Here is a 20470-nt window from a genome sequence, read left to right as displayed (position 1 = left end):
CTCTCTAGATATCCTAGGGAGGAAGGTCATCAGGAGAGAGAATCATGGGAAACAAAGTTAAAATGGAAACATCAGTCTGTCTTGGTCTGGCGAAAGCTGCACCCTGGGCTCTTGGTTTCTTGGCTCCAAACACTTTCCTCTGCGTCCTGTTCTTGCTTCCTTTCCACTCCTTCCCCTCCCACTCTCATAACTGCATAGTAGGGAGTATGTACTTTAGCCTTTCCTCTGCTTACAGCTGCACTCTGACCTCCTAGCTGCTGATCCATGTGCCCAAGTTCGCATATGGTCACATATGTACTTGCTGTACTGCTTAGATGCGGGGTACACTTCTAAGAAGCTTCAAAGAAGCTGGCAGTTAACTAGTGCGATGACAAGAAAAACCCTCCCTTTTATGCGGATCTTGGTCTCTGGCCTGCCAGCTCTCAACTAGGTTAGGAAAAGCCATCGCTAGGCTGCATAACAGATCCCAGCACCTGGGTGATGTACTGGTTAACCATGAGACGTTCTGGAGCTGTCTAACCCAGTCTCAGTGGGAGCACCTCTGCTGGCCAGTGACTGCCCAGAGCAAGAATGAGACTCCATGTCCAACAGTTTTCTTGGGACAGTCGGCACAAGGCTCAATCTGGCAGGGAGTTTGGGGGTGGGGGGGGGTGAATGGGGATGGCGCTGCTGAAGGTTTTAGGCATTCTAGGAACTTCTCTGCTAGAAACCACAGAAGCCATCTTTCATGGGGCTCTTCTGCCCATTGTCCCCAGATGATTTGGGGCCAGTCTCACTCTGTTCACCAGATGGCCTGAACCCAACCTTAAGGCATCTTCCTTTCTCCTCTTGTCATCTTTAGCTAAAGAGATGTTGCTCCATTCAGCTCCAAGGGATTGCCAGAGTCCACCTGACCCATATTTGGCCTTAGCTTCTTGGGGCTCAGGAGCTAAGAGGCTACAAGAGGAAGGCCAGCCTGCCCAATTCAATAGCGGAGACTACGGGTAGCACTTACGGTAACTCCAAGAACAGGCCTCTCTGCTGTGTTTGGAAGGTATTGGCCAAGAGAAGATTATCCCTGACACTGATCCCCATGCCCTTTCCCCACCTCCCAACAGAGACCACTGGACTGTGTACTCACTTCTCAAGCAGGGTCAGAGCTGTCACTGGGTTCACTCGCAAGTACTTGCAGTTGGGCTGACCATAGTCAGCAAGGTAGGTCGACCAGTCCCACTGGATGAAGAGATCCAAAAGCTGTAAAATATTGAAACCCCACCCCAGGGATTAATCAGACAAGACAAACCAGGATTTTAGAAAACCCCTAACATCATCCACTACCAGCTAACAGTAAATCTGAAAAACAAAAATAAAAATGTAGTAAGAGAAAGAATGGCTGAAGATTGTTCATGCAACTACAGAAATCAGTGAGTCATCAGCAGAAGGCTGAGTCGTCTTGGCCATAAGCATTGTGATGCTGCTAAGACTACGGGGCCAGCATTTAGCTCTCAATGGTGGGCCTGAGACTGTCATAATAACTGGTGACTTCTTCATTTAATAAATACTTTTCCAAATGCTTCCCCTGTGCCAGGGACCACTCTAGGAGCTCAGAATTCAATAATGAACAAATGAAGACGGATACAGTCCATGGCACATACACACTGTACAAAGCTTTGAGGTTAAAAGATGTGGGTTCAAGAACCAGGGGGCGCCTGGTGGCTCAGTGGGTTAAAAGCCTCTGCTTTTGGCTCAGGTCATGATCCCAGGGTCCTGGGATCGAGCCCCGCATCGGGCTCTCTGCTCAGCAGGAAGCCTGCTTCCCTTCCTCTCTCTCTGCCTGCCTCTCTGCCTATTGTGATCTCTGTCTGTCAAATAAATAAATAAAATCTTGGAAAAAAAAAAAAAAGAACCAGTTTCCTGACTTGCTGCATTGACTTTGCCCAAGTTGCTCAACAGATACCCCGAGATATACTGAGAAAATATATATCTTGGTCTCTGGCCCTCATTACCAGCAAACAAAATTACAAACCCTTGTAATTTCCTAAGTGATAAGAATACTAGGAGCATCTCTTGTCCTAATATTGGCCTGTGACCCCTGTTCTTGATACCCATCTCCTCAAAAGCGTGTGATTTCCTGGGTGGCAGGAGTGTCTTTTGTTCTAATGAGGTGATCCTGGGTGGGATCCCGGATAAGGGTTGGAAAGATCAAGCCATGATTAGAAGCTTGGAATTTTTGGTTCCACCACCCATTCTCTTGAGAAGGGAGAAAAGCTGAAAACAGGGTTCACAATTCATCGTGCCCATGTGGTGACATTTGCATAAAATCCCTGAAGTACAGGGTTTGGAGAGCTTCCGGGCTGGCGAACACGTGGAAATTTGGAGAGTGGTGTGCCTAGAGAGAGCACGGGAGCGCCTTCACGCCCTTTTCCCCAGACCTTGCCCCACGCATCTCTTCCACCTGGAGGTTCCTGAGTTATGGCCTTTTCCAATAAACCTGTGATCTAGTAAGTAAGATGTTTCCTGACTTCTGGGAGCTGTTCCAGCAATTCAGCAAACCTGAGGAGGGGGTCAGGGAAACTCCATCTGCAGCAGGTGGTCAGAAGCCCGGGTGGATAGCCAGGTGGCTGGTGTCTCAACTGGGGGGAGGGTCTTGTGGAACTGAGCCCTTAACCTGTGTGAGCGGACGCTGTCTGCACGTAAACAGTGTCAGAATTGAGTCAAATTGTAGGACATCCAGCTGGTGTCGCAGGGAACTGCTTGATGTGGGGAAAAATGTCCACGCATTTGGTGACCAGAAGTGTCAGAAACGAAATGTTTCACATGGGTAATAAAGGAGACTTGGGGGAGAAACACAGTAGGGAAGAACGAAGTTTTTCCCTACGTAGAAAGCAAAGAACTGAGTTTTTCCTTTATACATCGACGTATACACATGCGTCTAGTATGTAAATAGGACACAGAAACAACACAGAAACACGGAACTAAGGCATGAACGGATCACGTCGCATTACATGAGGCCATCTGCGTTGCATCTGTGTGGACACTGGCTCAGTAGATGAAAACAAGGGCCACGGTAGGTCAGGACTCAAAAATGGGCTTAAGTCCATGCTTGAGGGCACAGAGCCTGGCGCTGTCGGGAGTGTCTAAGAAGAATGCCATGGAGTTAGGAGTGCCAAGACCTAGATGGGTCTAAGAAGATAATGAGAGCACTGTGAGGGTAGGCTGAGTTCTGAGTCTGGGGGAGATACTGACTTAGAGAAACTTAAAAGAATTTTGTCAAAGGCTTTGGTTTCCAGTTGGATTTAGCCTCAGCTTATCACTCTAACAAAGTACTTGAAAACTGTACCTGAGTAAAACTAATAAAGAAATCGGTGCATTTCAAAGGCAGTTGTGACGAAAGGGAAACTGTTGGCTGCCCTCTGTAAGCTTCCTGAGGGGGTAAAGTCCCGTTCTCACATTGCTGCATAGGGGGAGGGCCCCTAAGCAATCTTTTTGGTAATGAGATACATGTAAGGCTTTTGGGACTCAAGACATGTCCCTGCTTCTCCCTTTCCAAGCAGTAACTGCTGACGGAGATGAGTGGGTGGCCATCTCTCTGTGCAGAACAAAGACCAGAGAGGCCTAGAGTCAAATCCAATGCCAGAGCCTGGGCTCCAGGCACACCTTCCTCCCCTGTCTGTCTTCACTGTGCAGCTGGGCAAACAGGCACTGTGGGCCTTGCCCTGCTTGGCCAAGCCTCCTCTTCCAACCATTCTTTTAGAATAGTTGTTATAAACCTCCTCAGGCAGGATAGGAATTGGCTGACATCCTGAGCCTAAAACTGAGAAAAGCCCCTATGCCCTCAGCCAAGAAAGGGGCGTTACAGATGAGAGGAGACGGGGAGAGCGCAGACATGTCGGTTGGTCTAGGCTGGCCTGGCCCCAAAGGGCTGTCTCAGGCCTCTTTCAGGTCAGGCCTATTTTAGTTGGCAAGTAAAAGGCCTTCTACCACTTCCTTTCACTGCCCCAAGGCCTCACAGAGCTCTGCTTGAGGAGAGAATTTTCCCTGACTTCCCATTCTCACTGTGGTGGTTCTGTGCTGTAGTGTCCGAAGACCACGTGAGGCAGTTCTCTTTCCCTGCTCCTAGGAGTGCGAGAGACACTTGGGGTGTCCTTGGTTCTCTGCAGTCCTCCCACTACTGTGCTTTACAAAACACAATTATGCCTTTCCCTCAAATCCCAGGAAAAAATTATGAAAAAAGATAGCATTCTTTTAATTAAAATTTCTTCTCAGAAAAAGGTGAAAAACCTGGGGGAGCCTCTTACTGTTTGCCCAGGAGGGAGTGAATACCAAAAAACTGGATGAATAACAAGTTTAATTGGAAGATTCGGAAAACCCGATTTCCTAAAAGTTATTCTAGGTATTTTCAGATGTGCACACACGCGCGCGCATTTGATGAAACTACCTTCTCTATTAACGAATCCCTAATTTCTGTGATGGAATTAATGGTATGCGTATTTTCTGATTTATCACAAAGAATGCCATGTCCTTCTGGATGCTGACACCTGGGTAAATCACCAGTGGGGTGTGGAGGGAGGTTCATGATTTAGCTTCTTCGTTTTCTATTTTTATCTTCCTGCCCAAGTCTCTCAGTGCCAGTATCGCGCCTAAAAGCTCTGGGATGATGAACTTAAAAACTTAATCCCACTCTGGGCATGAAAACTACACAGCTCTACTAAGCTCAACAAGTCTGAGCCTGTTGATCACAGTCTGAGTCTGTGTTGCTTTCCGTGGTCCCTACAGGGGCTGGTGCCCAGATCTTCTGGCTGCCCTTAGAGAGATGGACGTAGACTAGAGTCTGGGGAGCACACAACCAAGTCAGCGGCATGGGGCATGGTTCCGCTGGATTCCACGGAAGTGTCAGGAGGCCAGGAGACCCGCAGGCCAGCACTGATCAACACAGCACTGATTCCACACTGACCCGCAATGGTGAGTCCGCCCCTCTGAGCCTGGACCTCCACATACAATGGCCCTGTTAGGGCTCAGCGAAGACTCTCTCAGGGATGCAAAACATTTGGTCATCACTAGTGAGCCCATTCTTCTTAATTTGTAAGATTTTTCATTTGGAACTAATTTCAAACTTATCCCAAGGTTGCAAGAATAAGCAGAGACTAAAGAACATCGTATGCCTTCCTCCCACACCCATCACCAACATTTCACGCCATATGCTCCAGCTTTCGTGTGCTCTTTCTCTCTTTACACACATGGGGACACAAGAGCTTCCTTTTCTGAGTCACTTGAGAGGAACTTGAGTGTACCATGGCCCTCTATTCCCAAGTACTTCAGCATTCCCAAGTATCAGGGATATTCTCTTGCATAACCATAATAGTTTCCAACTGCAGAGAATTTAATACTGACACGGTCCATATTCTAATTTTAGAAATTGAGCCAATAATGTCCTGTATATAGACTTCAGTTTGGGTTTTGCTGCAATGTATCATATCACTTAGGATGCAGTATTACATTTAATTGTCTTCTGTTGAGTCTCCTTTAATCTGGACTATTTCCACAGCCTTTCTTATATTGACATTTTTGAAGAACAGCGTCCACTGCTACCTTTTTCCCCACTCAGTTTTGTTTTTTTCTAGTGCTTTCTCATATTTAGATTTTAGACCTGCCCTTCTGGCTGGAATTCTACCTCAGTGCTGCTGTGTACTTCTCAGAGGAACCCTGTCTGGAGGGGTACACCGTTTATTTGTCTCTCCTTGGTGGTATTAATTTTGAGCACTCTGTCAAGGTGTCGTCTGATCTCTCCCTGACTAGGTATTGTGCTTTCGTTTGCAACAGTTTAAGACCATGCGAGTATACAGCTCCCGATTAAAATTTCCCCTCAGCTTTAGCGTCCACCGAAGATTCTCGTCGGCTTCAGCTTCACTGTCGTGGTTACAAACAGATGGCATTCCAACTCCACTCTTCCTTGCACATTTATCACTTGTCACTCAGCATTTCTCCCCCATTAACTTACGTATTTATTTATGGGTACGGACTCATCGGCTCCCATTTTCTCAATGGCTTATAGTCATTACTATACCTAATTCATTATTTTGGCGCTCAAATTGTCCCTGATTGGACAAGTGGGAACCCATGTGAGCTGGAGCCTGTGTCCTTATGCCCCATATACTTTCTGAGGACGTGCTTCCTTTCCTGACATAATACGGTGTTTCAGGTTTGTCTTGCATCAACCATGCCCCAGCCATTTCTCTGAGGAGCTCTGGTTTCTTTTAGTGGTAATGTTATAGAGACCAGGATTTGGGGGCTAGGTGTGGTCATTGCTCCTGGAGCATCCTGGTTCATTGCTACTGGGGGGCAAACCATGGGGAGTTAAGACGCACGGCGCTAGGAAACACATGCATGTAAACATATACATACATATGTGAGCACATGCACACACAGGTGTTGTACACGGGTGTAAGCATGTACACATTCCTGCTTTAGAAACGACAAGTTGATACCAACACCTCCAATTCTAATCATTCTCCCAGAGTTCTTTCTTGCCTTCCTCCATTCTGTATTTGCATGTGCTTTCTTCCACAGCGGCGAACCTGGCTCTCAAGAACGTCATCTCAGTTGCTAATTTGCTCAGGCCTGGAAGATACCTAAATAGGTTCGGAACTATTTGTATAGGCCACTACAGAAAAAAAAAAGTGCAATTTTCCCCTCCCAACTTAAGACTGAGTGTACAATCCAACACCATGTTTCTAAGTCACTTGGGCTCATTCTTAATTCTCTCTTCAGTGTAGTTATGGTATTCATCTAAATAAATGGGTTCATTTGTGTCCACTCGCTTTTAGTTTTAGGCTCTTCTCTCCCATCCTTGTTCATTTTTTAAATATGCAGGACATTAACATGCTTCCAAAAGTCAACTCAGAGAAGCGCTGTTCCCTCCCTTGCAGTATCTCTTTTACTCTCATCCCTTCCTCAGCTCACGGGTAACCAACTCCTTTGGTTTTGGATTTGGGCTCCTTATGCTTCTATTTGTGAAGAAAGGCAGAGGCACTCATGCTCTCTTATTTCTCTTTCTTTCTTTCACAGAAAGTAGCCTATTATATATGCACTTTAAGAACTCTTACCTCTTGAGGTTCAGAAGTAGGTGGTAGATGGAGGAGAAGAGAGGAGGGCCGGGGTGGAAGACTGAAGTTAAGATCACTTCCACAATCTTTATGATTTGAACATCACCTTGCAACTTTTACCATATTCTCAAGCTTTGTGTTCTTATTTACTTAGCATTTTTTTCTTTGTTATCGATTCACATTTGGATCTTAAGAAACATGTAAAAAGAACACCCGACGTCACTATCACAAATGGGAACCCACTCCTACTTGCCATAAATGGAAGATATTCCAAACACTAGCCCACCAGGAGGTGTTGCCCCTGCAACAAAGATTAAAAGGGAATGGCTTAGGTCATGCTTTCGCCTTTTGTGGTACCTCTAGGTGTTATCTAAACCTGCATTGTGACTACTGGAATGCCTTCTGTACCTCCAGTATTCCGTCCACCCTATGTTTTGGGTTTAGGCTGTGACTTTTAGCCAAGAGTTCAGGGAAGCCTGTGTGCGTGGAACAGAGTTAAGTGACTTGTGTGTACCAAGGAGCACTCAGGACAGAAGTTTTAGCCAAGTGTCAGTCTCATTCTGAGAGACAATCAGTGTATGCACGACTTCTGTGGTCAAGAAGGGCCAGAGCCAAGGGTCTGCTTTGGCTGGTGAGGCCTACCTAGCAAGACTGGCTGGGCTGGGAAACTTGTTAACACAACCATAAGGGTAGTTCACTTTGCTTACAATCAGGTAACCTCATTAGCGTATTTCTCTGTAGTTGGTTTTTAGGGAGTTCTTACTTCTGCATGAGAACACTGTTACAATTCCCGATTCTGCATGGGATGTCTTCTGATAGGATTTACAGAACCACATTTGGGCTGCACTCTGCTCATTCTGTTTATATTTAAGAGGAGTTTTCCCCCCCTTTTTAAAAAAATTATTTTTAAGCAATCTCTACACCCAGCATGGGGCTCAAATTTATAATCCCAAGATCAAGAGTTGTATGCTCTACTGACTGAGCTGTCCAGGTGCCTTATAGTTCTTAAAAGTATAAAAATTATAACCTACTACCATTTAAAAAGTTCAAATGAAGTAACCTCTTCTAATATTTACTCAAAGGATTTGAAACGGTAATAATAAAACACATTTGCTTGTCTCAGATATTCTCAATGAAGATGCAAGCCCATGGAATGTGGCGAATATTTTTAAAGCATCCCCCATGTGCAAAGAACAGGACTGGGCCTTCCAAGTGCCATTAAAGTAAACGGTTTACCTTCATAGAGGAGAATAAAAGAAAAGCAAGAATAACTGTAATCCAAGCCAAATCAGTGAAATGCTATATTACATGACATACTGACTATTACTCCTTTTGAATTATCAACTAAACATTTTGCAAAACTTTTACTTACCACAAAATTTAAAATTTAAATTTAGGACAAAATTTAAAGAAATTGTGGTGCAAACCACAACTCATTCACTCTCTTTCTCTCTCTCCACGTGCCTCACGTTTAATGCCCTAGAGGTGGTGGGAATCATCTCAGTGATATTAAATACCAGTTAGACTTATATCACGGTCATAGAGTTTAATATGGAAATGTGCTTGCATTTTATTAACATCAGTGTCATATTTTTAAAAACTTTTTCTTTTGAAATAATTTTAGGCTTACGTAAAAGTTGCAAAAATAGTTTAGATAGTCCCTCTGTACCATTCACCCACCCTCTCAAATGTTCACCATTGCCATGGTATAATGGCAGAACCAAGAAATTAACATTGGCACAATACTAGTATCTAAACTACGACTTTATTCTGCTTTCACTAGATTTTCCACTAATGTCCTTTTTCTGATCCATTCCGGGATCCCGCCTTGAACTTATTCATCATGTCTCCTTTGTCTCTTCCAATCTGTCACAGTTCCTCTTCTAATCCTTCAAGACCTTGATACTTATGAACAGTGTACCTTTGGTCTTTTATTTTATAGACTGTCCCCAATTTGGGTCTGCCCAATATTTTCTATGGTTAGACTGAATCTGTAGTTCTTAGCCAAGGGGGAGCATACTTCCAAAGGGACATCTGGCTATGCTTGGAGACATTTTTGGTTGTAACGAGTCTGGGGGTAGAGGGGGTGTTGGTGGTGATACTGCTTCTAGTGGGCAGAAGCCAGGGATGCTGTTAAACATCCTACAATGCTCAGGACAGCCCTCATGACAAAAAATTACACAATCCAAAATGTCATTAGTGTTGAGGTTATGCATTTTCTTGCAAGAATACTACAGAAGTGATATCATGCCCTGTTCAGTGTGTCAACATCAGATCCACAGCAAAGTTACTATTTTCACCTTTGGAATTAATACGCTCCTGGAGGGAGCTCTACTTTGAGGCTATGCAAATATCCTGTTTCCCTTCCAACTTTTGTCCACCAACTTTAATATCCATTGCCAGATTCTGCCTGCAACAATATTGACGGTGGTGGTTGACTAGTTCTCGCATTCCTTTGGTAGTTATTAACTGGAATTCTTCTGTGAGGAAAAGTACTGTCCTTTCATCTCCATTTATTTATTGGTCCAATTATTTATATCAGTATTACCTCATGAATATTTATTTTATTTCCCAGGTTATAATCTACTATGATCATTATTCATATTTTGTTTTTCAAATTGTTCCAGTTTTGGTCAGTAGGAATTCCTGCAGATTCATTCCCCAGTGTATTTTCGGCCAGTCCTACCTTTTTCTGAACACTTGCTTACTTTCTGGCACTAAGACATTGCCAGCTCATCTTGTACCTTCCCTGCCCCTGCTCTGCAGTCAGTCACTTTTCCAAGAAGCTCTGGTTTCTTTTACTGAAGAATGGTTTTTAGAAGCCAAGATCTGGGCAATTAGCACGCTCATTTCTACTGGGGTGTTACTGCTTTGAGGGCATCTCAGTGGACAGAGCTAAGAGATCTATGTGTGTTTACTAACTTGCCTATCATCTACATTTATTTCTGTAACTATTTATGTATCTGTATTAAAATCACGAGTTCCTATCTGATGTCTCCAATTGCATTCCCAGCACCACGGGGTTCATGCTAGCCTTTCCCTCTTTCCTCCTTTATTACTTCTTTCTCCAACAGTAAGAAACCTGGCTTGCATTATTTTAGAATATATTTTACTTATTTGTTCAATCCTAGCACAAATTTTGGAATTGCTAATCCATGCTCCTGTGAGAAGAAAATTTACTAACTAGAGTGTACTATTTTTTTTTCTTTTTGTATTTAGGCTTATAATTTCCACTCAAAATACTGGTTTTTAAATTACTTGGGTTAGTTCTTTTCTTCCTTATTCCTTTCAGTGTGGTTATATTATTCTTTCATAATTCAGTTAGACTTATTTTTCACTGCTTGTGTTCCATTTTGGATTCCTCCCACATTCCAGTTGACTTTTATTATTTATTTATTTGGGGGAATGAGTCAGAGCCATATAAAATTGTATGCAGAAGAATCGCTCCCTCCTCATCCCAACTAACCTGTTCTAGCTTCTCCACTTCTTTCTACATCTTTCCTAGCCACCCATTGCATGTACCCAGTTTCGCTTCTGGTTTATCCTTCTTTTATTACTTTTGTATAAATGAGAATGTACATGGGCATTTTCTTATATCCTTTTCTTTCTCACAGATACTCTTCTGTGCTTTGCTTTTTTCACATAATGATGTGTCCTAGAACTCTCTCCCTAAATGCTAATTTCTTATTAACGATCATATTCTTTTTTTTTTTTAAGATTTTATTTATTTATTTATTTGACAGACAGAGATCACAAGTAGGCAGAGAGGCAGGCAGAGAGAGAGAGAGAGAGGAGGAAGCAGGCTCTGACGCGGAGCTGAGCAGAGAGCCCGACGTGGGGCTCGATCTCAGGATCCTGGGATCATGACCTGAACTGAAGGCAGAGGCTTTAACCCACTGAGCCATCCAGGTGCCCCTAACGATCATATTCTTGATGTATTCATATAAATGCTCTTTTTGTAAACCCAGGTAAGTCATTTTTTTTTTTTAATATTTTACTTATTTATTTGACAGAGAGAGAGAAGTCACAAGTAGTCAGAGAGGCAGGCAGAGAGAGAGGGAGAAACAGGCTCCTCACCGAACCGAGAGCCCGATGCGGGGCTCGATCCCAGGACCCTGAGATCATGACCTGAGCCGAAGGCAGAGGCTTAAACCACTGAGCCACCCAGGTGCCCCGTAAGTCATTTTTTAAGGAACAGGCCAGACATTATGTTTGGGGGCATTTCATTATTAAACTGGCGGCATAGGAGAGTTTTCAGTACTCACCGAGTAGGACATACTGATAAATAATATGGCTACTTCTATCAAAAACACTCAACCGTGGGCGCCTGGGTGGCTCAGTGGGTTAAAGCCTCTGCTTTCGGCTCAGGTCACGATCCCAGAGTCCTGGGATCGAGCCCCGCATCGGGCTCTCTGCTCAGCGGGGAGCCTGCTTCCTCCTCTCTCTGCCTGCCTCTCTGCCTACTTGTGATCTCTGTCTGTCAAATAAATAAATAAAATCTTAAAAAAAAACCACTCAGCCGATCACTAATGATGCTTTGACTGCAAACAGAGTTATCTGTCCATGTTATTTATCAGAAGAGGACAACTCAACTAGTGTAGTAGTTGATGTGACACTTTACAAGCTACATAGGTTAACAAAAACTGTAAATTATATCATTACCGGTTATTATACAAAAATATGTCCAAGGGGGAAAGGATAGGACAAGGAAAGACATTTGAATCATGTCATACCAAACAGCTACTAAAATGGACTCTCTCTCTTTCTCTCACTTTTTGCCTCCTGTATGACTTTTAATCTATATCACTTTTATTTATTTATTTTTAAAAGATTTTATTTATGTATTTGTCAGAGAGAGAGAGTGAGAGTGAGCACAAGCAGGGAGAGCAGCAGGCAGACGGAGAAGCACATTCCAGGCAGAGTAGGGAGCCTGATGCAGGACTCGATCCTGGGACCCTGGAATCATGACCCAAGCTGAAGGCAGACGCCTCACTGACTGAGTCACCCAGGCGTCCCTCAATATGACTTTTCATTAGAGCTTTGGCAGTTCTAAAGTTGTCTCTACTATATTTCTTAGTTATTTCAGAACACACCCATGGTTTAATAGGATTCAAATTAAAATTCTGATTTCTTGGGAGATGTGGTGGGGAGGACCAAGAGGCGGAAAGGAGAGGCAAGTTGCTGAAAATCATGGGATAAACATGTGGTAGAGATGGCTTAATAGCTTAAACTCCCCAAGATGCCACAGCTATTTATTTTAAAAAATCCTCATTGGTCCAGGGATGCCTAGGGGGCTCAGTCGGTTGGGCGTTCAACTGTGGATTTCGGTTCAGATCACGATTTCAGGGTCGTGAGATCAGTCTCCATGCTGGGTGTGGAGCCTGCTTAAGATTCTCTCTTTTCCCTCCCCCTTTCCCATGCACGTGTGAGCACACATGCAGTCACTCTCTCTAAAAAAAAAGAAAAGAAAAAAATGTCCTCCCTGATCCAGGCTCTGGGTTGGGTTCTTGGCTGAGGCTAGGTCAAACTTCTAAACAGACTTTCTTTTTTGCAGGGTAACTGAGAATTACTAGAAAAATCCAAATGACTCAAAGTGAAAACTAGTCCAAGGCCACAGGGTGAGTTAACTGGACAGAGCATATCGTAATAGCAGAACAAATGCCAACTTCCAGAAACGGTTTTTGGGATGAGATTTTAAGATAAAGGAGGACCCTGCTGATCTTCGTTAGTGCGTACCAACGTACATGCTTCTCTAACAGAAAGTGTACAAGTATTTCAAATGGATGAGCTATGCATGGGCAAAGGAATAGAAGGAAATCTTCAAGTAAGAATTATAGATTAATATTTAAGCAAACAATTCAGAGGGTGCCCCTGTGATCGCACAGGCAGAAGGGCTGCCTGAAGAACTCAGAAAGTAAAGACGAAGAGACTGGAGAAGACTGCCCTGCCAGTGCCCGCTACTGGACTAGTGCTTGTCACCCACACCATTTCATATCGTGCCTACTCTTGGGGAAGAGAGTTTACATATTTTTTGCCTTCCTTTCTAATTTTGTGATCTGAGCCTCATCTCCCATGTAGATGGGGAGCTCGCCAAAGATGGGGATCATGGGGGCGCCTGGGTGGCTCAGTGGATTAAGCCGCTGCATTCGGCTCAGGTCGTGATCTCAGGGTCCTGGGATCGAGCCCCGCATCGGGCTCTCTGCTCTGCAGGGAGACTGCTTCCTCCTCTCTCTCTGCCTGCCTCTCTGCCTACTTGTGATCTCTCTCTCTGTCAAATAAATAAATAAAATCTTAAAAAAAAAAAAAAAAAAAAAAAGATGGGGATCATGTTTTCTCCTTCTGACTGCTCCACGGTGTGGACGAATATAGGGCTAGAATCCTAGCAGTCATCAGAGACATGTTACATGGAATTCAAATAGGGGAACGAACGTTTTGTAGGTACAATATTGGCTAGATGGTGCGACAGGCTTGTAATGTGTGTTTTGCACAGGAAACTTTCCGATGGACCAAACCTAAGGCCCTCTTGACCAGCACTAGAAGGGTGACTGAATGAGGAAGAAGGAAACATCAAACAGGAGAGATAATTCCTGTCACACGTGGGTGGGGACCCAGCCCTGGATATGTGGTTCCGAGGTTCCAGAGGAGCACCCCCAGGACTACCAAATGGGAACTCGGCAGCTGTTTGGCACCAAAGTGACATGTGGGCTGGCTCCTAGTGGGCAGTGTGCGGCCTACCCGGCATTAGGGAGAGCCTCCTCTTTCTAGAATGTCTGCAAAGATTCCATGGGAGTAAAGGATCGTAGGAGCTAAGGTACACACAGACAGACACAGATACAAAGACACACTGACAACAGCCACACCTCTTTCCCCTGGGGGTGCTTTTCTTTACATGTTTTCTCTTGAACAGGCACACTGAGTCTTGTAGAGAATTGTGCTCCCAAAGCAGGTGTGTCTGTGAAGTAAACTTGCTGTACAAAACCCTGAATTTGTACTTTATATATACCCCAGAAGAATTTCTCAGGTTAAAGAGGAGAGACAACAAAACGAGTCCTTATAAGTTACTCTTCTGAGACATTTAACATAATCTCACTGACAAAATTCTCAATACGCTACCTCTTCAGAACATGGCCGCTATATCAGAGTAAACTTACTCAAGAGAATAGAAACATACAGCACATAAGCCAGGCAGTTTCTTTTGTCTGTTCCCTGCCTTCACAGGATGAAACCAATTGCAACATTACAAAGTATTTTTCATAATCACTGATTCACAGGTACCTTTTAGGAGGCAGGTTAACACAGCAAAAAAGAGCCTCAGGCTGGGGGTTCCCTGACTGACGATGTGACCCCAGATAGGCCACTCAATCTGGTTTCTCCTTCTGGTGATGGAATCAGAACAGCTCCTATCAACAGCTGAGGGCAGATCAAGAGAGAGGAGCATGGAATTGACTACTGGTCCCTTCGTGTTCACTGCCCAAGATCTCCCTCAACTCCCTGGCCCTGACTGAAATCTGGGCAAATGAAGGAAAGAGAAAGCAGGAATGATTTTAACAAACATAAACTGAGTACCAACAATGTATCAGGCACTCTTTTGAAAGGATAATCAGATATCTCCAGGCTGACAAGTAACAGATACAGAATGATGGGAGCCTCTAAGAGGTACGCTAACAGAGAGGACAGAAAGTTCAGGAGAAGGGCATCTAAGCCGGAGCCAGGTAGGTGGGGACTGCCTTAGAAGTAAGCAGGACAAATCAGCAAGTGATAAATGGCGTCATATGCTTAGCTAAGGAGACTGAATTTTAGCCTCGAGCCTTCTCTCCTTGTTTTCATCAAAGCTGCTATCTGCTCTCCTCTAGATCATGGGATGGAAAACTACAGTCACCACTTGTTTACCTAAATAAAGTTTTATTGGAGCACAGCCATGCTCATTGGTTAACATACTATCTAGGACTTCGTAGTGCCTTAATAGCTCAGTTAAGTAGTTGTGACAGACCAAAGGCCTGAAAACCCTAAAATATTCTCTATCCAGTCCTTTACAGACAAAGTTTGCCTTCAGATCTAGGCCAGGGAGGGCAGTGTGCTCTGAAATTTTCTCAGACGTGAGATGTCTAATATCTCCTAAAATAAAGAAAAGAGAGAAAGAAACTAGCTTCATGGAAATCCTTCTGATTGTAATGAGGGGGCAAAAAACTTTATTATCTTAACATCTGACATCAGAATTCTTTTAAGGCAGAAAAATGGGTTTGTGTCTCACTTTGTAAGGAGAGGGAAGGAATTTGTTCTGCTGGTTCTCGAGAGGCAGGGAGCTGATCTGAAGAGAGGGGACTTGACCAACACGTGTAAGAAGGGCCAAGAGGGAAGTTTCTACTGGTATTACGGCCCCAAATGACTTTGAAGAGCTGGGATGTCTGATAAGTGACTGTTCTAAAGCTGTTTGCTGTGTAGTACAGGATATAAATCTCCCTTAACAAGCCATGTCCTCAATCCTAATCTTTGGTCAAATCAACTCTGTTCTCAATTGCTTGGGTGGATGGGTTATTTATTTATTTCTTGGGGGAACTCAAAGAGGTGGAGTTTCACACCGCAATCTGCACAACTGCGCCATGGAAATGGGAGCCCAGGAAAGAAGACTGGAGGTTTCTAGCGATTCACAGAAATCTGAAGAAGGCTGCAGGATTTTCCACAGGCCAAGGAACTGGAGTGGGGAGAGGCACCGAGTTTCTCTGGATCTCTACAGGCTAAAGGGACCTGGCTTATACCTGAATTTTACCACAATGGCCATTCAAGAGGCTGGTTCCTGGGCCTTCCAGAAAGATCAGACCTCCTGCTCTCCCCACCCCCGCCCCGGTTGAGTGAGGGGAGGAAAAGGGCCAGTAGTGGCAGTGAGGTCCCCCGCTCTCCCGCCAGCCCAGCTGCCAGGCACGGGGCAGGGGGTGGGGGAGGCCTCATTAAGCTCTTTATCAGAGACCCACTGCACATCAGCAGCTTCTCCTGAAAGGGAACGTCACTCTGAGAAATATTTATATGCCTCATAAATGTGGGTTTATAGGTTTGCTATCTAAACTCTTCACCTCTGAAACTACCTTGGTGAAGAGAAAAAGAAAGCCAGGGAGGCTTAAGGCTTTCCCATTGTCATCAGCTCGTGCCTGGGGGGAGACTCCCAAATAAAAAACGCCAACACCAAGCATCCCTTTGTCAGAGACTGTCCTGTAAGGCCATTTCTCATGGATGACAGCACCTGTCCTGCTGCAGGGGCAGAAGGAAAACCTATCATCAGGTTCCATCACAACCATACTGTACATCCATGTTCCAGGGGAGAATGGGAAGCCTTTCCCATGGGCTGACAGACTTGCCCCTGGTCAGGGTGGGGAAGGCAGGCGGGTGTGGGCTTTGGATGGAGCTGCTGCCCTAGATGTGGTGGGAGAAGGAGCCACGAGCTGTGGGCCGGTGCTCTCTCTCCTTCCGCCTACTGTGATTTGTTCAAGGTTCTTAGGTAAGTGGATTGGGACCCACACGGTTGAGTTTTTATATAAACACCCTCCCTCTCTGGCCCAAACTGAGTAAGGGGTTTAAAGCCACACCCCCTGCGAGGATACTCGGGATTGAAGGTTTAACATTAACAGGGTGAGTATAAGCAAACACCAAGGAAACGGCAGGGCTCACCAGTCTCTGTCCTGTGCAAGCTCTTTCTCATCCACATTCTAAAGTAAACACGGTGATGAGCTAATCAGGTTTGATAAAGCAGCCCTCCAAATTTGAAATTGTTAAAGAGGCTATTTAACATGGGATCTGTATCCCCTATTGTAAATAATGAACTTGACTCAGCCTAAGTACATATTGTGCCTTGAAATATTAATGACGGGAATGAGTGTGTACACTCACATGGGCTTACGCACAAGCCAACTTCCAAAGGCAATGATGGGGAGGGGTGCGGTAGGTGTGGGATTGTCCTTTTGTAGATATTCAGCATCTAATTGTAATAAATAGTTCACAAATTGTTATATACACAAATATAAGGGGTGAGTCCTTAAGACTTTTTACCAGGAGTGGCAGCCAATCAAAAAAGTTTGGAGACAGTGGTTAGGTCATCTGCAGGAAACGCTCTCTATCCAACATCCATAATGACAATGGTCTGGGCTCTCTTTTATAAACGGATGAATTAAGAAATTTTAGTTGTAAAAAATTACTTCTTGCCTTATATGAGTCATTACAAATTACAGCCCGGGAACTTTATGGTAGGCATAAAAAATACGTCTAACATTATAGGGCAGTAAAGCTGGGAATGTCCTGATACCCTGGGTAAGTTTAGAATACACTAGAATCTCAATGGTCTGGGAAACATGCTTGGGTCTAGACCAAAGGCTTGGCCTAGAGAGCCAACTTCTGAAGACCCTTAGTGCAATCGGATACGCATTTGGTCAAAACCTATTTTGAACTGGGTTTGAGGGACAGGAGATGGAATAAAATTGCTACTCAGAGTCCACTGCCAAATTGTAGAAGTAACCAACAAACCAAGCAAAGAAGCATGAGAAAAGTGACTCTCAACCACCAAGAGGTCTTTTCTGTTTGTTTTCCCTCTAGAAACTCCAAATTTCAGAAGAGTTCTTCCATCTTCCAAAGACTGTGTTAAGTAAACACTAGTTCCTACGAAGGTCATAGTCTTGGTCCTCTTGGGGTTGCTATATTTGTTATTTCCTTTGTCGTTAAATTTCTTTCTTTCCATTCAATTCTATTTTCCAAGTTATAGTAATGTATCATTTTAATGAGCCACCTCAAGACCATTTTGGAAATAGGTGGGATTAAGTAAATTTGATAAAAATTGCTAGTGAGCATGGTACGGGCCCTTGAGAGCCAAATGAAGGGCCCAGAGAGTGAGTAGAGTATTGCTCAGCGCAAGGGAAGATGGCCACAATTTACATAGAGAAGAGAGAATTTCAAACAAGAGATTAATGGATACCACGGTGCAGAAACAGGAGTAGATGAGACTTGTTTAAAGACAGAAGAAACTGGACATTTCTTGAATACTATGTGACAGATACTGGGATGGGCATCTTACCTATTTCATTGAATCCCCAGGAAAATCAACAGCCTGGACGGGTAGATATCTCATTTTACAGATGAAGAAATGAAGGCCCCCAAAGGTTAAAAGAAGGGGTCAAGAGGAACATTATTCAGAAAGTGATAGAGTCAGGACTCAGAGGCAGGGCAGTGTGATTCCCAAGACTGGGCCCTTCTCTTTATTCTCTTTTGGGCCTCTCTGCATGGCCCACTGGTGTACAACCTGGCTGAGCAGAGGTGTCCCATAAAGGAGTAGCCGTGGGAAGACTGAAGAGGTAGTAGACTATTGACAGTGTAAGGATTTAAGAAATTTTGGTCTATTCCAAGGAGAGAGGTAACATTTCATGAGCAGTCTATTTGTTGGATCAGTAGCCTCGAGGAGAATGTTTGCAGGCAGCAAGATGTGAGGTGAAGAGGACCTGGGCTAGGATGGCAGCAGCAGGACAGCAGAGAAAAGGCTGGCCTCTGTATCAGGTCCGACGGGAGGACGGGAGGCTGACGGACTGTTGCAAAGAGACAGGAAGACTCAACCATGAGCGAGAGGCAGTTTTCATAATCCATTTCCCCTGGGGACCAGGCATACAAGCAGACAAATCAGGCAGGTGGCCCCATGATTGTTCTCATTCCCAACAAAAGCAGGTGAATCAGTATGGCTCCGGGTTCTCGCACTGATCTTTTGCTTAAACTCTGCAGGAAGTGGAGAGATATGTCTTGCCTTTTGCACTGTCTTTGCTCACTGTGAATTTTGTAGACAGAGAGGAAGGGTGGCCGGGGGCCCGCAGCAGGTCCAATGTGACCAGAATCAGCTACGGTTCACGAAAGAGTGAAACCTTAGAATTACCTAACTCCACCACAAATATCCTCCCTCTTCTATCAAAATCTCCTTCTAAAATTGTCCTCATGTCAGAAACTGTCAAAATATTACTTCTCAGAATTCTCATTCGAGGGAGGAACAATTTTTGCTGGAATTCGGCCTGGCATTTCATAAAAACAGTCTGGACACCCAACTTTTTCAGTTTGTTCTGTGTTATCTCTTGGCTGGTAACACACCTTTCTTGATCCTGCTTTCCTTTGCTAGCTTTAAATGTATTCCTTTGCCTTGTGAGGGGTTTTCAGATTCCAAAGTAGAAGACAGAAGGACAGCATTAGACCTGGCTGTGTCACCAGCAGTCAGTCCTAATGCCAAGCGCGACTCCTCTCAAGATAACTTTTACCGATGACCAATGGCCATCAGTGTCCCTTCCCGTTCTAAGATTCGCAATCTGGAGAATTCTTTATTAGGACGTAAATAGCTATGGGACACAGAGAGTCATTCTCATCACTTAGCAGGAATGAGGCTGCTAAAGTGGCAGACCGGGAGGAATTGCAGTGAACAGCACCACTCCTTCACCTCACAGGGGAGGAAATTGAGGTCCAGAAAGATTCATGATAATGTGCAGAAGCTACCATGAATGGGGCTGGGGTGAGAACAGAAGTATGTGACTTGTAGCCCACTCTTCTTTCTACTACGAGCAGCAATTTAATCAGCTGGTGGAGAACCAGAGTCCTGAGACCAGAATACAAGTCAGATGCACAGAGAGATGGAGAAGGAAAGGGAGATTTTTTTTTAATTAAAAAAAAAGTAAAAAAAAAAAAAGAATATAAAATCTATTTTACCCCTAGTGAACAGATGTTAATGATTTGCCTACTTTACTTTCAATCCTCCTTTGTTTTAAAGGACTGAAATCCCCCTTCCCTTCCTCTGTCCCTTTTGCCTGATTTTGTTATGTATCCCCTACAGGATTTTTATGCTTTTGATAGAGAAACTATATTTGGTAAGGTTTTGTGCTTTAGTTTACATACACAATAATGTAGGCAATGTTCATAATTTGCCTTTTTTCACTCAATATTATGTTTTCAAGATCTCTCCATGTTGATCCGTGGAAACCTAGTTCATTGGTTCTACCTGCCAAATGGCATCCTACACGCCGGAAACAGACTTAAATACACTACGATGTACGTTATCGACTCAGTGATGGGAATTTGTATGATTGTGTGTCCAGCTGACCAGGGAGTCTCCGAAGGGGGGCACTTGCCTGTACCCAGGAAGTGGCAGCATGCTAGGCAAGCATGCTGAGATCTTTAAACCACCGGCTGTATCTGCAAGGACGTACAAAAGGCCACGTAGTGGGCCCACTTCAGAAATACCCTGGCATTTGATACCACAGCAAGCGGCACAGAGAAAACTCGTATGACCGGTCTAGGCCAAGACTCTCAATGAAATAATTAAAAGGAAATCTCTCTCTTCTTGGGAAAGAACATGCAGAAGAATAAAGAGGAACAGTAAAGCTGAG

The 20470-nt window shown here is 44.3% G+C and overlaps 1 protein-coding gene across 3 annotated transcripts in view; it reads right to left on the bottom strand.

Moving 5' to 3' along the window:
* EXOC6B (exocyst complex component 6B) overlaps positions 1-20470 on the bottom strand; it is a 624123-nt gene that overhangs the window by 6420 nt on the left and 597233 nt on the right. For 2 of the 3 annotated variants that reach the window (XM_045979317.1, XM_045979319.1), the window contains 2 exons: positions 1121-1233; positions 2-13 (listed from right to left, as the gene is read on the bottom strand). In XM_045979317.1, coding sequence (XP_045835273.1) covers positions 2-13; positions 1121-1233 — 125 coding nt within the window. The remainder of the gene's footprint in view (position 1; positions 14-1120; positions 1234-20470) is intronic. The other variant, XM_045979318.1, reaches the window with a different exon arrangement.

Source organism: Meles meles, chromosome 15 (assembly GCF_922984935.1).
Source record: "Meles meles chromosome 15, mMelMel3.1 paternal haplotype, whole genome shotgun sequence".
NCBI lineage: Eukaryota > Metazoa > Chordata > Mammalia > Carnivora > Mustelidae > Meles > Meles meles.
Note: the sequence above shows the minus strand (reverse complement) of the source record. Positions and strands in the feature narration are given on the sequence as shown.